General features: G+C 39.4%; 1 protein-coding gene across 3 annotated transcripts in view; it reads left to right on the top strand.

The window, feature by feature from the left end:
• USP46 (ubiquitin specific peptidase 46) overlaps positions 1–20,185 on the top strand; it is a 72,762-nt gene that overhangs the window by 29,609 nt on the left and 22,968 nt on the right. For 2 of the 3 annotated variants that reach the window (XM_025385974.1, XM_025385975.1), the window contains exons 3-5: positions 1,624–1,837; positions 3,543–3,772; positions 19,361–19,437. In XM_025385974.1, the coding sequence (XP_025241759.1) occupies positions 1,624–1,837; positions 3,543–3,772; positions 19,361–19,437 (521 nt within the window). The remainder of the gene's footprint in view (positions 1–1,623; positions 1,838–3,542; positions 3,773–19,360; positions 19,438–20,185) is intronic. The other variant, XM_025385976.1, reaches the window with a different exon arrangement.

The raw sequence follows: 20,185 nt of genomic DNA on the forward strand, positions 1-20,185 counted from the left end.
AATGAAGGGTAAATGAGAGCGCCTATTTAAAACCCTGACATGAAGCTGAGACATACTGTGGACACTCGGTAAATGTTAGTTCCTTTCCCTTCCCAGGAGTTATCCACCGAATTGGGGCCAAGTGTTACTGAAGGGTGTCTGGGGAAAGGTGAGATACTGAGTAGAAGAGAAAAGAATGGAAGGAGGAAAGCTAAGTTCTGGAATATAGGGCATTGTGTTGGTGAAATGCTGACTTAAAATTTTAAAACAAACCTTTTAGCCATTGTGCACAAGCCTCTGCTTAGCCCTGTGAAGTAAGTTATTCAAGGCATGGGAATTCTGCCCTGGCTAAGAAAAATAACAAATGCAGATTGTGGAGAGGGGGGGGAAAAAAAAAAAAGAAAGAAAGAAAGAATTAAGGCCATTTCCTAGTTTGTGTAAGGATTGTGGGATCTGTGTTTATTAATAGCTTCATTTATGTTCCCTTTGAATGGTAATTTATGAAAGTTCCAGCGTCTCTGTACAAAGAGGTTTGTCTCCTGTTACATAATTGTGTCAAAGTAGATTAAAATATAAAAATAGGAAGCCTTCTATCTTAGCATACGTAGAAATGTCATGTTAAGTATGGCAGAGCATCTGTCTCGCTCTTGGCTAAACGACACACAAGCCAACAACCAGTTTTGAGAAGGTGTTCATGTTCTATTTCAATCCTACATAGCATTTTGTAATCTGTTATTAATCTTGTTAGTTATTTCCTTAGAATTTTTTTCTTTAAATTTTATTGTGCACAAAAAATTCTAAAGTGATAGTCTCAGCTGTGTTCTTCTACAGAGGTGGTCTTATAGTCAGTTGAAAATCAGTGAGATGTTTTCCCTCTTTAATAATAATCTCAGTATCCATGCTTTGTGAGAGGTATAAAATGTTACTGGGTGGGCCCTAATGTGATTGCAGGCTAGGTACTTGGGTAGTATGGTATTGGCACAATTGCTGCCTTGGCAGAGGCAAGATCAAGGGCCATTTAGAAGTCCAGAGGGTGGGAAGCTGGGAGAGTGACATGAGGCAGCATATTTTTGCCTGCGTTGCTTGGGGTTAAGTGAGGAAATGTGGTCTGAGCCAGTGGGCAGGAGCCCTGGAATATTGAAAAATGAAAACCAGCCCCTGTTCAGTTTAGGCTGTTTCACCCGAGCAAGTGGTTCCTAATTACTGGATTTCTTTTTTATTCAGATTTTTATTTTCCCTGTCGTAGGAGTTTTGATGTATTGCAATGTGCATCTTTTATCTAGCCAGCTGCTTTCCTGAGTCTCTGCATTATGTAGATTTTTTTCTCTTCTCTCTCTCTTTTTTTTAAGCACCAGCAGGCCTCATTAGACTCTTTATTGAGGCAGAGTGCTTGTTATCATTCTCGAGACTTTGATGGGCTAGAGAAGCACCAGAATGATGTGCATTTTTCTTCATTTCTCTGTGGATCAGATGGTCACTGGTATTTACAGTAGTTAACTAGTTTTCTGATATGGTGAACTAGACTCCAATACAGGGACATCCAGGCCAGTTCATGGAGTGGGGACCTTCTCACCCTCACTACTTATTCCAGAGGTGGCTCATCCCCAGGCAATGACTTGAACCATCCCTGTTGTCCCTTGGCAGTTTGGAAACACATGCTACTGTAACTCCGTGCTTCAGGCGTTGTACTTCTGCCGTCCATTCCGGGAGAATGTGTTGGCATACAAGGCCCAGCAAAAGAAGAAGGAAAACTTGCTGACGTGCCTGGCGGACCTTTTCCACAGCATTGCCACGCAGAAGAAGAAGGTTGGCGTCATCCCACCAAAGAAGTTCATTTCAAGGCTGAGAAAAGAGAATGGTGAGTAGTAAGCAGTATAATGTGTTTAAGCCTCTGAAATAAGGAGAATTGATGGTTCTCTGTCTCCTCAAAAGGAAGAGCTGAGATTTTTTCGAAAAGGGAAAATAAGCATGGTTAACTATTTGGTGTCATTTTTTAAGAAACAACATTTCTTCTCTGCCCAGTAAACATAAAACAAAACTGGGTCAGAAACATGCTTAAAAATGCACGTTTATTATTCCAATTTAGAATGACCTTTTTATTTTCTCCATTCTGGGCAGTATCATTGTAAGAGAGAAAAGTGTCCAAGGCAGCCTTCTGAGTGGGATACTCATTGGCCTAAATTGGTTGATGCAATAATTGAATAAAATAGTACTGGCTTATACACTTGTCATAGGTGACTAAAATAAGTGCCTATTATCTAATCAGAGCCTCTACTGTTTTAAATATACCTCTGATTTTCATTTGCCTAAGGTAATTGAAGGATATCAAATTGATTGCTTTATATGATGTTTAAAAGTCCTGATTTTTCTATCTTCTTCTTTTGGGGAGTAGGTAGTAGAAACTAGGTGCGTATTCCAGAAGTTTTGTATTGGCAGTTTTTATGACTATAAAGATATTTGTTATGGCAATTACTATTTATCTTAGATTCAGCCTGCCTTCATCAGATGTGCATGGTTAATCAGGTATTTGTTTTATAAAATCTCTTTTAATTTGATTGCTATATTTTGAAGTTACAGTTTATACATACCAGAATAAAACTAATTTGAGTGGAGAAGGAAACAGAGCACTCTGTCAAGTTGTGAACATGATTAATAATGAAGGTTCACAGCTGCATTCATCTTTTGATTGTTTGTCCTTATGGCGGGGAGCAGCAGGAGGCTTCTGGAATCATTTGTATTTGGTTTCAGAACACTATCAGATAGATGCATGCTCACACATATCCCTCATCTCCCTTCTGTGTTTCATCTAGGCTGCTTCCAGGCTGGTCCAGGGTTTGATATGATCTTTGGGAAGACACCCTAGTTGTTCTGAATAAATTACCCAATGAATACTTAATTGATCATTGGCAGTTACATCATATTAAAAATTCATATTTTATCAGGGAACTTATCTAGTAACTTCTGTTCTTTTGTAGAACAAATAGAACTTTTGGTAGTTTTATATAAATGTGATGACTTTAGGGAGATATGGGAAATTTTGGTTTTGGTACGTGGTGGAAAATGGAAATGAATTAAAAAAATTCTTTGGAAACTTACTCATTGAAGCTGCTTGGTAGAGATGAGTATGTTTATATTCCATACCTGTTCACCCTTTCAGTATAAAAATTGAAGTATGGGCTCTGGGCAAGGTGGCTCACGCCTGTAATCCCCACACTTTGGGAGGCCGAGGTGGGCAGATCATGAGGTCAAGAGATCGAGAACATCCTGGTCAACATGGTGAACCTGGTCTCTGCTAAAAATACAAAAATTAGCTGGGCATGGTGGCACGCACCTGTAGCTCCAGCTACTCAGGAGGCTGAGGCAGTAGGATCTCTTGAACCTGGGAGGCAGAGGTTTCAGTGAACTGAGATTGTACCACTACACTCCAGTCTGGCGACAGAGCAAGACTCTGTCTCTAAAAAAAAAAAAAAAAAAAAAAAAAATTAAGTATGGCATGTAACACTAACTACATCCATTTGCTTTTCAAGAACCAGAGACTGAAATAACCACCTTCTGCTTTCCAGATCTCTTTGATAACTACATGCAGCAGGATGCTCATGAATTTTTAAATTATTTGCTGAACACTATTGCGGACATCCTGCAGGAAGAGAAGAAACAGGAAAAACAAAATGGAAAATTAAAAAATGGCAACATGAACGAACCTGCAGAAAATAATAAACCAGAACTCACCTGGGTCCATGAGATTTTTCAGGGAACGCTTACCAATGAAACTCGATGCTTGAACTGTGAAACTGTAAGTACTAGGGGAGCTCTCATGTAACTCGCGTGTTCATATTTATGTAGGCTATGTTGCATGTGATTGCAATGTGGTATTATAGCATTTAGCAATTATCTGCAGTGTATGTAAATGATCCTGTTTTTGCATATGAAACTCAAGTGCAAACTTTTGGAAGCACATATCCATCCAGGATGTCTCAGCAGGCCAAAGCTGAGTAATGAAGAAAAATCTCCTCAAATGCTGAATTGCTTTACACCATGGGCAAATTTTGGGGTCTACAGATTTAACCTATTGAATTGGATGTCAACCAGTTACCTTACAAAGATTTTGGTCATTGGGAGGTCATGTGTAATGTGGAACAGGACCGTCACCCCAATTTAGAGGCAATCAGCTGTGGTATGTTGAACTTGGAGTCAGAAGACAGGCTAGACTCCTGTTTTTATAGCAGTTAACTGCGTATTTGGGGCGAGTTACTTACAGCACTGTTTTGAGGGTTGGATGAGCTTATGTGTTTGGATGGGTCTGACACATGGTAGGTACTTAATGTTAATTGAATTTGAAGATATGTTCTCCAGAGCATGATTCAGGATGTCATATTTGCTTGGCATGTTTAACTTCAACTCTGTGGGTGGCCTCATATTTTGCTGCTTAAGAGCTGAGCTCTGGAGCCAGGCTGCCCAAGTTTGTATGATGGCTTTTCTGCTTAATAACTAGCGGACCCTGTGCAAATTATTAATCTTCTCTGTCCTCACTTTCCTCATCTATAAAATGGGGATGATGAGAATGCCCATCTTGGAGGGTTGGTGGGAGGATTAAATGAGTTGACACCTAGAGCCATGCTTGGCACATGGCAAGTGGGCAATAAATGTCAGCTATAATTTTTTATTCTAACTACTACTGACAGCATAGAAAGTCTATAGGTTCATTAGGGATCTCAAAGTTTCTTGACATTGTATGAAAAATTCTATAAGATTGTGCATTTTTGGCCGGGCGCGGTGGCTCAAGCCTGTAATCCCAGCTCTTTGGGAGGCCGAGATGGGCGGATCACGAGGTCAGGAGATCGAGACCATCCTGGCTAACACGGTGAAACCCCGTCTCTACTTAAAAAATACAAAAAACTAGCCGGGCGAGGTGGCGGGCGCCTGTAGTCCCAGCTACTCGGGAGGCTGAGGCAGGAGAATGGTGTAAACCCAGGAGGCGGAGCTTGCAGTGAGCTGAGATCCGGCCACTGTACTCCAGCCTGGGCGACAGAGCGAGACTCCGTCTCAAAAAAAAAAAAAAAAAGATTGTGCATTTTTCTGGAAAGAGAATTAGTAGCTTTTGTCAGATTCTGCAAAGAGCCTGTGTCTTAGTCTGGTCTGCCTACAACGCAATCCTTCATGGATTGCTTAAACAACAGAAAATCATTTCTCACAGTTCCGGAGGCTGGAAGTCCCAGATGAAGGTGCTAGCAGGGTCAGGTTTTTGGTGAGGACCTTCTTTCTGCCTTGCAGACAGCTGCCTTCTGGCTGTGTCCTCACTTGGTGGAGATAGAGAAAGCAAGCTCTCTCGGGTCTCCTTTTATAAGGGTACAAATCTTATCATGAGGGCTCCACCCTCATGACCTGTTTGCCTCCCAGAGGCCCATCTCCAAATACCATCCCATTAGAGATGAGGGTTTCAACGGACGAATTTTGGGAGGACACAGACATTCAGTCCATTGTGAGCTGTAACCCAGAAATATTTAAGAAATGTAGATTTACACATCAACATCTATGTTGGGAGAAGCTTTTTGGGTTTTGGCAGTCTTTCTTCCACCCTTTTAAACAATTTTTGAGTCAAGCATTCTGTTTTACCCGTTGTAGAAGCAATTAGAAAACATAGCTAAACAAGAAGAGACTAAAAGTTACCAGTCATCTTCCCACCTAGAGATGATGAATTTGTAACATTCTAAAAATTGTGATCACATTAGCCCAGAGATAACCACTTGAACATTTAAAAATATATCCTGCCAAAACATTTTCTGCACATAAATATGCCAATAAGTATCCAGAGATCTTCCCTCCCTGCCACCATCTCTGTCTCTCTGTCTTCTTCCCTCCCTCCCATTTTCTCTCTCTCCCTTTCTACTTTATATTCCAGTAAAGTTCAAATGAATACAAAAGTAGAGGCAGTAGTGTGGTGTTTCCCATGTGTGTATCATTCAGGATCAGTGATTGTTAACACTTTGGCCAATCCTGATCCTCACCTGCAACCTCCCCCCGCCCACCCTTTTTTCCTTGCAATTTGTTTTTTGAAGAAATCAGAGTGTTTGTCCTATAGCATTTCCCACATTCTGGAAACATCCTTGTGGTGTACTTTAACATGTATGGTAAAATGGCAGTATGTTTCTACCACTCTACTCTTTGTTTTTATTTTTATTTTATTAAAAAAATTTTTTTTGATAGTCTCGCTCTATCACCCAGGCTGGAGTACAGTGGCTTGATCTCAGCTCACTCCAACCTCTGCCTCCCGGGTTCAAGTGATTCTCCTACCTAAGCCTCCTGAGTAGCTGGGATTACAGGTGCCTGCCACCATGCCCGGCTAACTCTTGTACTTTTAGTAGAGACGGGATTTCACCATGTTGGCCAGGCTGGTTTCGAACTCCTGACCTCAGGTAATCTGCCTGCCTTGGCCTCCCAAAGTGCTGGGATTACAGGCGTGAGCCACCGCACCTGGCCCCTACTCTTTGTTTTTATTTAATTGATCTATTTTATATTCATTTTTCTCTCTTCTTTTGGGTCAATGAAATATTTTTCATTTTTTGGCATTTAATGTATTACATTTCCAAATTCATTTAGAGGTTACTCTAGCGATTACAACATGCATCCTTGACCTCTTTCATTTTTTTTCCCACTTTTCCAACAATGTTAGAGCCTTTAATATACTTTATCTCCCTCTCTGTCTTTTGTATTACCATTTTGTGATGAATTCATGAATTTTAATATATTTCGTGTGTTTTAATCCATTATAGTTTTTTATTCCTTTTGATAGCTTATTTTCAGAATAATTTTGTATACTTTTAAACATAAAAACTAGGGCTATATTGTAAATATGACAATTGACAGATTTTCAATATTTGTCATTTAATAAGGGTGTACTCCTTCACGCCATCCTTACCTCACCTCTTACATCTATTCTGTTGCCACTCCCTGTCTGCTGTATCTCCCTTAATATACTTTTCTTCCTCCCTGCTACCATCCTGGCTCAGGCACCCATCAACTCTTGGCTGGCAGTCTCAACTAAACTACTGTAGTAACTCCTACTGGATTCTCTGTTTTTTCCTCTGGCCTTCCTCCATGTTACTCTCCTACCTAAAGTATAGTAGTGGCCTGCAGTCTCACTGAAAATACCACTGCCTACAAATTCTTACATAATCTGGCTCTGTCTGTCTCTACAGGGTCATCTTTGCTATTCTGTTTCTTACTCTAGCTTTAGTGTAGCTTCTCAAGCGTTTTAAACCCCTTCCTGCTTCAGGTCCTTTGCACATGCCACTTTCTGTCTGGAATGCACACCACCTGCCCCTATTGCTTGACTAAAACCTCTTCAGGTTTCAACTTGTGTTAAATCCCAAGAGAGGCCTACTCTGAATTTCCAACTTAATGAAGTCACCTTGTATAATCTTACAATAGTCTACTTTTCTGTGATAGCACTTTGTTGTATTTATGTATTTATCTATATGTATTTTGTATGCAGCATCTAAACTGTAAGATTGATGAGGACAGGGATAGTGCCAGTTTTGTTTCTCTCTCTGGTGCCCAAGGAGTAGTTGACATATAATAATTACTCAATAAATAGTTGAGTGAATAAATAAATGAAAATGTCATGTTTCTTGAAGAAGAAAACTATATGTTATGGGAAAATATTTTGATTTATTTCATGAGCTAGAATTGAGGAATGATTCATAGTAAAGCCTGGTCTAGACTGGTAAGTATTGAAATTATTTTTTAAATTAGGAAATACATCATGTTTATAAAGAAGTGTATGTGTGTATAGTGTATGTTTATATATAGGCTACATATACATTTTAAAGAATAGTTTAAAAAATCCATAGGCATATGCACCTATAAAAAATGGAACATTAGCAATAACTTTGAAACCCTCTGTGTACTTCTTTGCAATTTAATTTTCCTCTCAATCTCATCCTTTGCCCAGGAAATAACCACTGTCTTCCATTTTGTGTGTCAATGCTATCTTTTCTTTGTAGTTTTACATACATATGCATGTGTATTTCTAGACATTTACTTAGTTCTGCATGTTTATGGCTTTTATATAGATGAAATCATATACATGTATTCTTCTAAACTTGCTATTATCATTAAAGATTATATTAATATTTTTGAGACTTGGCCATTTCTTTGTAGCATGGTTCATTCATTGTTATTTTATAGTATACCATTGTAGGAATATACTGCAGTTTGTTTTCTATTCTTCTATATGGTGTGTCTAGTTTTGGCTTGTAGGCAGTGCTGCTACAAACTATCTGCTGGCCCACATGGGCAAAATTCTCTCTGGGATATCCTTTTGGGAGCAGAATTGCTGGCCATAGGGCATGTGCATCTTCAGATTTCCTAGGTAGTGCCAAATGTTTCTAAAGTGGTGGTAAGTTAGTTACATTAGTAGAGTTTTGGTTTTTTTTTGTTTTGTTTTGTTTTGTATGTGTGTGAGACAGAGTCTTCCTCTGTCACACAGGCTGGAGTGTAGTGGCACGGTCTTGGCTCACTGCAACCTCTGCCTCCCAGGTTCAAGCAATTCTCCTGTCTCAGCCTCTGGAGTAGCCAGGATTACAGGTGCGTGCCACCACACCCAGCTAATTTTTGTATTTTTAGTAGAGAAGAGGTTTTACCATGTTGGTCAGGCTGGTCTTGAACACCTGACCTCAGGTGATCTGCCCACCTCAGCCTCACAAAGTGCTGGGATTACATACATGAGCCACAGCGTGTGGCCACATTAATAGAGTTTCTAATGTTGAGCCCACTTTGTATTTTTGTGAGAAACTGAATTGGGGCTTTATCTTTTATATACATGGTTGGATTGTGAGATCTAAAATTTTTAGGATTTTTTGCCACTATGTTTATTAGTGAGATTGGCTTGAACTTTTCCTTTCTCTACTGTACTTGTCTGGTTTTGCTATCAACATTCTTGTGAAATTGGTTCTCTCTTTTCTTTGGAAGAGCTTCTATAAGTTTTTATCTCTTTGAATGTTTGATAGAACTGATGACCTATTTTTGCATATCTGAAATATATAGTTCAGTTTGGCTTGTTTTTGACATTTTGATACATATCATAAATATGTATCATTTGTGTTTTGCCTTTTGCTCAGTGTCCCTTGTAAGATTCATTTGTGTTGTTGCATGATGCTTTAGTTTATTCATTTTTATTGCTGTATGGTATTCTATTGCATGAATATGCCACAGTTTACTAATTCATTTTACTGTTGATGGGTATTTGGCTGTTGCCCGTTTGGGGCAATATGAACAATGCAGCTATGAACATTTTAATACATATACTGTAGTGCACATGAACCCAGTTTCTTTAGGATATGCACATCAAGTAAATGTGTTAGGTCATATTGTATGCTTTTCATTAACATCATTAGAAAGTGTCAAATTCCCAAAATGGTTATACCACTTTACACACTCAGTATATGAGTGAGTGCTTTCATTTCTCTACATCATCTATCCCTGCTCTTCTCAGATATCTTCACTTTTGCTAATCTAGTGGCTTTGTACAGTATTCTTTTATTCAGTAAATATGTGGGTTTTTTTTTTTCTTTTTTTCCACATTTGCTATGTAAAAGCCTGAGGCACTTGAGGGTACAGTGAGAGCCCTGCCTTTCTGGAACTTCCAGCATGGACACAGTCTTTAATGACAAAATGAGTAATTAGTTAAGTAATTATAATTGCAAGATGCCGTGAAGAAGAACAGAGTACTGCATGAGTTTATGATATGGGAACCAGAACAAGGGGGCTTCAGTTCCTACATTTGTAGCCAGAGAACCTGTACCAGACTCTACAGTAACACTGTTGCTAAATCCATCTTTACTCAGTGTGGATTTTCAGGAAGACTCAGAAGATGGACTCAGACACATGTGTAGTTTTTTTTTTTTTCCCCTTATGAAAAGGTCAGCTGATCCCAATAAATGCAAATATTGCATTGTCAAGTATTTATATTGCAAAAGCTTTTACCTAGCTTGTTATCTCCTGGAGGGTTATCACGAGTGGGAAACCTGTGCCCAAAAATGCCTTCGAAATTTTTGGATGATACTGTAGTATTTGTTATAATGGATTCCAACGGTTTATACTTGTTTTGTAGAAGTAGATGCGAGTGTGCCGGTATGTCTTTCTGGAAAATGGGGCAATCTGTAAAACCTACTTTTCTTTCTCCTGAAATGATAAGATGATTTCAGGCAAGAGTGTTTTTTCTCTGGAGTTACTTGGATTATCACCTCCATTTTCTTAGCTCCTTCAACTGGATGGGATCCTAGCAGTCATTTAATCTTTTTTTTTTCTGCCAGTGCTGAGTCCCTTCTATGATATCCTAGCCAGTTGGTCAACAGCATCTGATGGACCCAGTCCAGAGGCAGGGAATCAATCTCCCAAGGCGTTGCATTCCATTTTTAGAAAGCTCTAATTGTTAGAAAGCCCTGTACTTTCTAAGAAAACACATAGCCTGCAGGCTTTTTCTGTTACTATAAAATGTTGAGTACTTGGTGTGCAAGAAGACCCAATGGGAAAGATTTCCTTTACCTGGATGAGAAACAGGGTGCCTCTTTTGAGTAACATCCTTTGCCTAGGGCAGACAGCCTTTAGATGGTGCTTCAGTCAGAATTGCCAAGACCCATGTTTGTGAAGTCTAACTGTGGGATTAAATGGCACTAGATCCTGAGCAGCAAATTAGCCCCTGGGGGTACCTTGCCATTGTCGCTGCCTCAGCTGCTAGTTCCTTCAATTGTGGAAAACCTTTTTGCCAGCCTTCGTGCTTTCAGAAAACAATGATTTTCTTTTTCTTTTTTTTTCCTGGGTCTCACCCTTTGTAAATGTTGCTTATGCTTGCAGTGCAAATGTCAACTGAGGGATTTGTGGAGACACAGTTTCATTCTGCAATAGACTTGGAGAGACTATTTTAAGGGGTAATTCATTGCTGACTTTTCTGGATAACCTTGATAAAGGCACTTCAGAATTGGGGCTTGGGGATATTCCACTGTAGCCTTGCATGTTCCCTTGGTTATTCTTTTGTTTGGTTCATAAGATTTGTTAGCCCAGTTGGAGCTTAATTTTGCCACTGTTTATTTTGATTTTCCCTCTTTCCATTTAAGCTGAGCTTTTGCTCTACAAATCTCTGGTTTTCCCATGCTTCTCAGTGGCTTTAACACATTTGTATCTGCTACTGGAGCCAAAAGGTTGTTTTAAGAACTGCTTTATTAAGTACCAATTTTACAGCTCCTCATTGCTTTGTTTGCAGAGGTTCAAATTGATTAGTAGAGCTTCTGAGGCTTTTGCAGATAGGAGTAGGGCTGGGTAATGGAGGGAGGTGTGATAGTCAGTGGAGATTCTGAGTCCCAGAGATTCATTCAAATTGGCTGTAGTTGCACTTTTCTCAAGCCCACCACTGGGTACCTTTTAAAGCCAGCACAGTTTCGGCTCATGATTGAACAGCGCAGAACTGCCACCTCATCACCTTTTCTACTAAGCCCAAGGAAAGAATATGGGGATTTAGAAGCTGACTTTATTTATTTATTTAGAGTTAGGGTCTCCCTCTGTTGCCCAGGCTGGAATACAGTGGTGGTGATCAATAAGATTTTTTTTTGAGATGGAGTCTCACTCTGTCACCCAGGCTGGAGTGTAGTGACGTGATCTTGGCTCACTGCAACCTCCCCTTCCCGGGTTCAAGCACTTCTGCTGCGTCAGCCTCCCGAATAGCTGGAATTATAGGTGCCTGCCACCACGCCTGGTTAATTTTTGTATTTTTTAGTAGAGACGGGGTTTCACCATGTTGGCCAGACTGGTCTTAAACTCCCGACCTCAGGTGATCTGCCCGCCGTGGCCTCCCAAAGTGCTGGGATTACAGGCGTTTTTATAGTCTGGGCCTCACTGTGTTGCCCAGGCTGGTCTTGAACTCCTGGCCTTAAGTGATTCTCCCACTGTAGCCCTCCAAAGCACTGGGATTATAGGCATGAGCTACTTCTGCGCCTGGCCTGAATATGATTTTAATTTCTTAAGAACTTAGCAAAGCTCGTGATTTATATGTATACCCTATATGTAATCAATTTTATTAATTGATTTGCAGTTAATTACTTTAAAAAGAATATTAAGTGAGAGGTCTCTTATATGCTTTTAAACTAAGAGTTTTTGAGAGACTGCCATGCTCAAAATTGAGAGAGAAGAAAGGAGAATAAGATATAGCTTGCACTTGCTAAGAGTATTGGAGTCTCTTAGTGATAGATGTTTCCTTGGAGACAAGCTGTATTTTCAGTTAGACCAGAATGAGATCCTTGTGTGTGGGAAGAAAATGGTTTTCTTTTCTGGCAGCTTTCTTGGAAGAGAGAGAAGCAAAAAAACCCAACAACAACAACAAAAAACCCACAGAACCCCCAAACCAACACCCTTCCTCCGCCCCCCCCTGCCCCCCCAGAAAAAACCCACATTATTTGATCATTAATTGCTTTTGACTGTGTCAATCTAGGGCAAGGAGAGAGAAAAATCCAAACGGAAAGGTTTAGCGCCATGTTTTGATGGCCCCGCAGGGGTGATTCCTCTGCGCAGCACTTTCACACACTCTCATTCCAGTAGCAGTTTGCATTTGGAATTGAGAGAAACTTTTTTCAGTTAATGAATTACATTTGTTCCATTTCTCCCTCTCTCCAAAACCATTAAGTTCAGAAAAAGATTTGCATCCAACAGGACAAAATGTTTTTGTTTTTATTCCCTTCTTCGTTTAAGAGCTTAAGTAGAATGAGATCCTAGCTATCTAATTTATTTATGGTTTCAGTTGGCTATAATCTTCTTATTTCAGAGAAGGGCCATTTAGGTTAAGAAAAATGTTCTGCCAATTAAGGAAAATACTGTGGATTATTTTTAAAAATTAGAAACAGAAATTAATAAAAACTCATAATTCTGCCACTCAGATGCCACTGTTGTCATTTAGATATCTTTCCATTTGTTCAGTCTTCTGTTCAGTTATTATTTATTTAGTAAATATTTATTTCCTGTTAAATGCTGGGAATTATTTTAGGTACTAAGGATATAGCAGTTAAAGTAGAAAAATGGTCCCTTTTCTTTTGTTTACTAACATACAAATATAAAGCTATAAATTTCCCTGTAAGCACTGGTTTAGCTGCATGCTACAAATTTTGATGGTATGTTTTCTTTGGCATTAGTTGAAAATATTTTCTAATTTCTCCTGTGGTCTTTTTTATTTGATCCGTACACTAATTAGAAGTACGCTGTTTAATTTCCAAATATTTGGGATTTTCTTATATATCCTAACGGTATTTATTTCCAATTTTGTTGTGGTTAGGGAATGTATTCTGTATGATTTCAGTTTTAAATTTATTGAGATATGTCTTGTGTCCTTCCACATGGTCTGTCCTGGTAAATGTACCATCTGCCCTTGAAAACAGGATCTCTCAGCCAGGCGTGGTGGCTCACGCCTATAATCCCAGCACTTTGGGAAGCTGAGGTGGGCGGAACACCTGAGGTTGGGAGTTTGAGACCAGCCTAGCCAACGTGGTGAAACCTGTCTCTACTAAAAATACAAAAATTAGACGGGTGCATGGCGCACGCCTGTAATTCCAGCTACTTGGGAGGCTGAGGCACAAAAATCACTTGAACTCGGGAGGCGGAGGTTGCAGTGAGCCAAGATTACGCCACTGCACTCCAGCCTGGGTGACAAAGTGAGACTCTGTCTCAAAAAAAAAAAAAAAAAACAAAAAGAAAGAAAAAGAAAACAGGATCTCTTAGTGTTAGAACTATTGACATTTTTGGATCAGATAATTCTTTGTTGTTGGGGATAGCCCTGTGCATTATAGGATATTAAGCAGCATCTCTGGCTTCTACCTGCTAAATGTCAGTAGCATCTCCCAAGATACAACATTGAAAAATGTTTCCGGACATTGTCAGATGTCTCCTGGAAGCCAAATTTCCCCTGTTGAGAACTACTGAGTTGAAAAGAATATTTGGCAGTTGTTGGGTGTAGCATTCTATAATCGTTAGATATGTTGGTTGATAAAGTTATTCAGATCCTTTATGTCTTTGTTGACTTTCCTGCTAGCTTTTCTGTCAGTTGCTGAGAAAGGAGCATTAAAATATTTTTGTGGGATTGTCCTATTTCTCCTTTTAATTCTGTCAATTTTTGTTTTATGAATTTTTTGACTTTTTAAAAACAACTTTGGTGAGGTATAATTTACATGCCATAAAACCTATCTAGTTAGTGATTTTTTTTTTCTTTAAGTAATTTGCTGAGTTGTATAACCAGTACTATAACCTAGTTTTAGAAAATTTTCATCACACCAGTAAGATCCCTCATATCTGGCAGTTAATTCCTGTTCCGTTTGAGGTCACTACTAGTCTACTTTTTGTCTTTAGAGTTGTGCCTTTTCTGGATGTTTCATGTAAATGGAATCATACAATATGTGGTCTTTTATGTATGACTTCCTTCACTTACATAACATTTTTGAGATTCAGTGGTGTTGTGGCATGTATCAGGAGTTTATTCCCTTTTACTGGTGAAACAGTGTTCCAGCTTCACGTGTTTTTGAGACTCTGTGGTGGGGACTCTCCATATTCGATTGTTGTGTTTTTCTGATAAGTTGATATTCTTATCATTAGGAAATGTCCTCTCTTATTTCTTTTAATAACTTTATCTTAAAATCTATTTTATTTGATATTAACCCTCTACAAACTTATGCTAACTCTTTGCATAGTATGTCATTTTCCAACCATTTACTTTCAATCTGTGTCTTTATATATAAAGTTTAGCTCTTGTGGATGGCATACAAATTGGTATTGTCTTAAAAAAAATCCTTCATTCAATATTTGTCTCTTATTTGTAATTATTAGTCCATTAATGTTTATGGTAATTACTGGTATAGTTGGATTTTGTTTTCTATTATTTCCTCTATTTTCTGTTCTTCTGTTCCTCTTCTGTATTTTCTTTTAATTTTCCTCTTGATCTTTTCTGAGTATATTTTCGCATGCCTGTGTGTATTTTTAGTGATTTTGCTAGAGATTACAATAGACATTCTTCACTTTTCACAGTATCCTTACAGATAATGATACTATTTCACCTGAAATCTAGAAAGCATATAAATATATAGGTGTATATTCCCTCTGCTCCCACTCTACCTTGTTCTTTATGCTGTAGTTGTTATATGTATTACATTTATGTAGAATATAAATCCCACAGGACAGTGTTATGCGTTTTCCTTTAAAGAGGTGTGAATATTACACAAAAATTAAACGAGAAAAAGTCTTTTTTATTTGCACAAATATTTATCATTATTGATGCATTTTATACTCAAGGATCTGGATTTCAAACTGGTGTCATTTCTCTTTGGCTTAAAGAATTTCCTTTCACCTTCCTTGTGATGCAGGTCTGTTATATCAATGAATTCTCTTCATTTTGCCTTCATTCTTGAATGATCTGTTTATGGCACATAAGAAATCCAGGCTGATCACTTTTTTCTTTCAGCACATGAAAGATGTTTCACTGTCTTCTGGCCTCCATAGTTTCTGATGAGAGGTTAGCTGCCAATTGAACCATCCTCTTATCTTTTTTTTTTTTTTTGGTCTAGATGTTTCAGATTTGGCTTTTATTTCTGGTTTTCAACAGTTTGCCTGTGAGGCACCTTGGCTGACCTTCTTTGTATTTATCCTGCTTGGTGTTGGTTGAATGTCTTGAGTCTATTAATGGATGTCTTTCACCAAATTTGGGAAATATTCAGCCTTTATTTTCTCAGTTCTGCTGCCCTGTTCTCCCTTTTCTCCCCTTTTAGGACTCTGATTATATGTACAGTATTGGCTAAAAGATTCCTAAGTATCTGTTAATTTTTACTTCAGTCTTTTTTCTTTAGTCCTCATTGGGTGATTTCCATTGATCTGTCTTCATATTCACTTGTTTTTTCCTCTGTCACCTCCACTTTGCTGTTAAATTCATTCAATGTATTGCGTTTTTCAGTTCCGGAATTTCTATTTGATTCTTTTTTATTGTTTCTATTTCTCTACTGGAGTTTCACGTTTTTTGATCCATTGCGAGTATATTTTATTTTATTGATGATAGTTATAATGGCCTCTTTAAAATCCTTATCTGCTAATTCCAACATCTGGGTCATCCCAGGATTGGTCTCAGTTTTTTTTCTTTTAAGAATGTCTTAGGTAAGTCATTTGTCACATATTGTAACTTTGGATCTTATTCAGAACATTGAGAATGTTAAATGGCAGAGACACTGGATCTGTTAGATTTCTTTTTTTTTTTTTTTTGAGATGGAGTCTTGCTCTGTCACCCAGGCTAGAGTGCAGTGGTAAGATCTCAGCTCACTGCAACCTCCACCTCCCGGGTTCAGGCGATTCCCTTGCCTCAGCCTCGCAAGTAGCTAGGATTACAGGTGCCTGTCACCATGCCCAGCTAATTTTTGTATTTTTAGTAGAGACGGGGTTTCACTGTCTTGGCCAGGCTGGCCTCGAACTCCTGACCTAGTGATCCACCTGCCTCCACCTCCCAAAGTGCTGGGATTACAGGTGTGAGTCACTACGCCCAGCCAGATTCTGTTAGTTTTCTTTAATGCATATTGAGTTTCTTTAGGTTTAACAGACACTTATCTTGGTTGGATCCAAACTATTCACTATGTTTCTTGGGTGACAGCTTGAATTTTGGGTGGCAGCCATTTTGTTAATAGCCAAGTTGCTTTGTGTGTATTCCATGCATGGGTGGATCAGGGGCCAGCCACATGTGGGCAGGGTTGGAGATACCCTCTTTCCTTTTTTTCCAGTGGGCATGGTTTCCCAGATTTAGTCTTCCGGCTTGCAGACCGGGAAGACTGCGTTTCCCCCTCAGCACCCCCAGCTAAAGGCCATGAAACCATGAACTTGTTGTGTACGGCTATCCTTCTCCAAGTGTGGACTCCTCATGTGCTTGCTTGTGTTCACTCTCCAGTGCCTTCAGGTAGCTGCTTTTAGTTTTTGGTTATGTGAGTTTATAGTTTCTAGTTTTCTGGAGAGTATTGGTGTGCTACGATCTTAGTTACTATGGAAGCCAGTCTTTTGAACTTTCATTTTAGTGAGGGGGAGATGGACAGTAAACATATAAAAGTAAAACATATAAAAGGATAAGTAGTTGTATCAGTAATCTATTGCTTTGTCACAAACCACCCCAAAACTCTGAGCCTTAAACTATCATTTATTATTATAACTCATGCAATGGTGGGTTGGCTTGTGGTCGACTGGTCTAGGCTGGACTCGGCTGAACTTGTGTATTTGTAGTTCAGCTAGCCCACTCACATGTCTGCAAGATCATTAGGGGTTTTACTCTAGATTGGGCTTGGCTGGATTGCCTTAGTTAGGACAGCTTTCCTCCATGGATCTCTCCTCTTTCTGGGAGCAGCAGGCTAGCCTGGGATTATCCTTCTTATGGTGATGCAAGAGAGCAGTTTCACAAATGCTTGTTCTGGCTTCTGCTGGTAACTTGCCTTCTAGCATCCCACTGGCCAAGGCAAGTCACATGGTCGCACTCAGACTCAAGGGTGGCAAAACATAATCACCTCTTGATGAGAGTATCTGTGAAGCCATATGACAAAGAAGCCAATAGAGGCAATGGTGAGGATTTGGGGCTACTAATGCGTTCTACCATGGCAGAAATAAATGGCATTAAAAAATTAAAACAGGATGGTAGAGAATGCCAAGGGAGGGGATGCGTGTGTGTAAGTATAAAGATGCCTTTTTTTTTTTAAATACAAAATTGGGATTAAATTATATATAGTTGTATAACCTACTTTTTCATTTCGTATGATAACCACAATGTAGAAAGCCATTCCCAACTTTTTGACCATTTTAGGCCACTTAAAATTTTTTACTGCTTCCTAATTTATTGAGTCCTTACTTTTTAAAGCACTTCACATGTACTATCTTATTTCCTCCTTACAACAGTTTTATGAGATAGACACTCTTGCTGTCCCCACTTTACAGATGAGGAAACAGAGGCTGAGTAACTAGCCTGAAGCTATCGACTTTATAAGTGGCAGAGACAGGATACAGATCTGGGCGATACCCATTCTTGTGTCTCAGTATCCATTCCCGTGTGTACTTTTTTTTTTTTTTTTTTTTGAGACAGGGTCTCACTCTGTCTCCCAAGCTGGAGTCAGTGGCGCAATTTCAGCTCACTGCAACCTCTGCCTCACAGGTTCAAGCAATTCTCCTGCCTCATCCTCCCAAATAGCTAGGATTACAGGCACGTGCTACCATGCCTGGCTAATTTTTTGTATTTTTAGTAGAGACGGGGTTTCACCATGTTGGCCAGGATGGTCTTGAACTCCTGACCTCAAGTGATCCACCTGCCTCAGCCTCCCAAAGTGCCGTGATTGCAGGCATGAGCCACCATGCCTGGCTCCCGTGTGTGCCTCTGAAAGTATAAAAGAGAGCATCCACATCTCTGAATATTTCTTCAGATAACTTCTGGAATTTTGGGTCATAGGGTAGTTGTCACACTTTAAAAGGAATGTTGTTTTCATTTTGCTGCTAATTGACTGAGCACCTGAAGGTTGTTGCCAACTGTTCCTGCTACTCCGGGAACAAGGCAGTAAAACCCCAGCGTTGTCAGTGAATTAGTGGACAGTAAGCACTTACTCAGTGAGCTTTGAGATATATGAGATCCAGAATTAGTGTGGGGTGAGCTGTTGAAGGCTGAGAGACAGCTGGGGCCACTGAACCAGCTCCGCTGAGAACTGCCCACAGTATGGCGGGCCTGTGTGAGCCCAGGCTCCAGGCCAGCCCCAGGTCTGGTCATTGTCATGGACAGCACAGGGCTCTGCATGTGATCACCACTTCCTGGCCAAAGAACAGCTTTATGTGTGGTCAGTGTGATTCTGCAGCCCATTGCCTGTCAGGCTCCCTGGCCCACTACATGGTTTGAGTGATGGGGCAAGGGAGAAAGGGAGTGATTTCAAGGGACTGGCAAAAAGTGGAAACAGCTCAACAAGGGATGGTCATCTGGGTGATAGATTTTGTAAGTCTCTTGTCCTTTTTCCACTTCCATTTTTTATCACTCTGCAATCTGGGCTATATGGATATTTAATACTCCCTACTTTGAAACAATGGGAGAAATGAATGGAGAGGAAGAGAAATCTGGTTGAGTTTTAACTATTAAAAGCTGTGAGTCAAAACTGGGGTAGGGATGAGGTTAAATTGAGAATTTGGGATTTTCTCTAGATTGGGTTGCTTTTGTGGTAATTGGGTGCCAATGAGTATACATGTCCATGCAGGACTTTAACTGCAGTTATGGTTTTTATTGCAGTCAATGATTACCTATACATATTCAAAGTGTTATCTACTACATATTTCATGCCTAATGTATTTTTTCCTGTTTTTGTTTCAGGTTAGTAGCAAAGATGAAGATTTTCTTGACCTTTCTGTTGATGTGGAGCAGAATACATCCATTACCCACTGTCTAAGGTAACCTTATGAACTCTGAGGCAGTGTGAGCTTTTGATCAGGCTTGTAGCTAAGTGGGAGAGAAAATCCTGTATTTCTTCAGGACATAATCTTCCCTCCTCTTAAACCAATATGATTGTATTATTTTCTATCTCTCCTTTCCCAAGAGAGATTATGTGGTCTGGAGAAGAGTCCCACTGAGAAAAAAGAGCATAAAATAGAAGTAATTGGTTGTTAAATTTAAAAATAAAATGTTACTCTTTAATGCAGATGTAGGCTTTGGCCTTCATCAATCAGTGTTGCTCTTTCTTACACACACACACACATACACACACACACACATACACAGTCTCTCTCTCTCTCATACAATTAAGTTAATAAAGGCTATAGATGCCTACGATTACTCTTTTTGTAAGATAATCTATTTTATTATTTTAAATATTATGCACTTTGGGCTGAGAACTAATGAGGGAGTTGCCTGTTCCTCCATCTTTTAAGCATTCTATGGAGATCATCCATGGAAAGAAATTCTTTCTCATGAGGGTGAAGAGAAGATAAGGAGCCCTGAGTGTAACAGTAATGTTTGCCCAGGTTTACTGTAGACATTTTTATTGACTTGTGCATTGAAAATGTGCTCAGAGTTGTTGTAAAGACGTAATTCCCTTTGAGCCCCTCACTCCCTTCTGCCTTTCTTCCTTTCAACAGGAGGCCATGAGTGCTTATAATTTGCCTGGTTGTGTTGTAGACATTGGGGATAGAGGAGTGAACC

This window comes from Theropithecus gelada, chromosome 5 (genome assembly GCF_003255815.1).
Source record: "Theropithecus gelada isolate Dixy chromosome 5, Tgel_1.0, whole genome shotgun sequence".
NCBI lineage: Eukaryota > Metazoa > Chordata > Mammalia > Primates > Cercopithecidae > Theropithecus > Theropithecus gelada.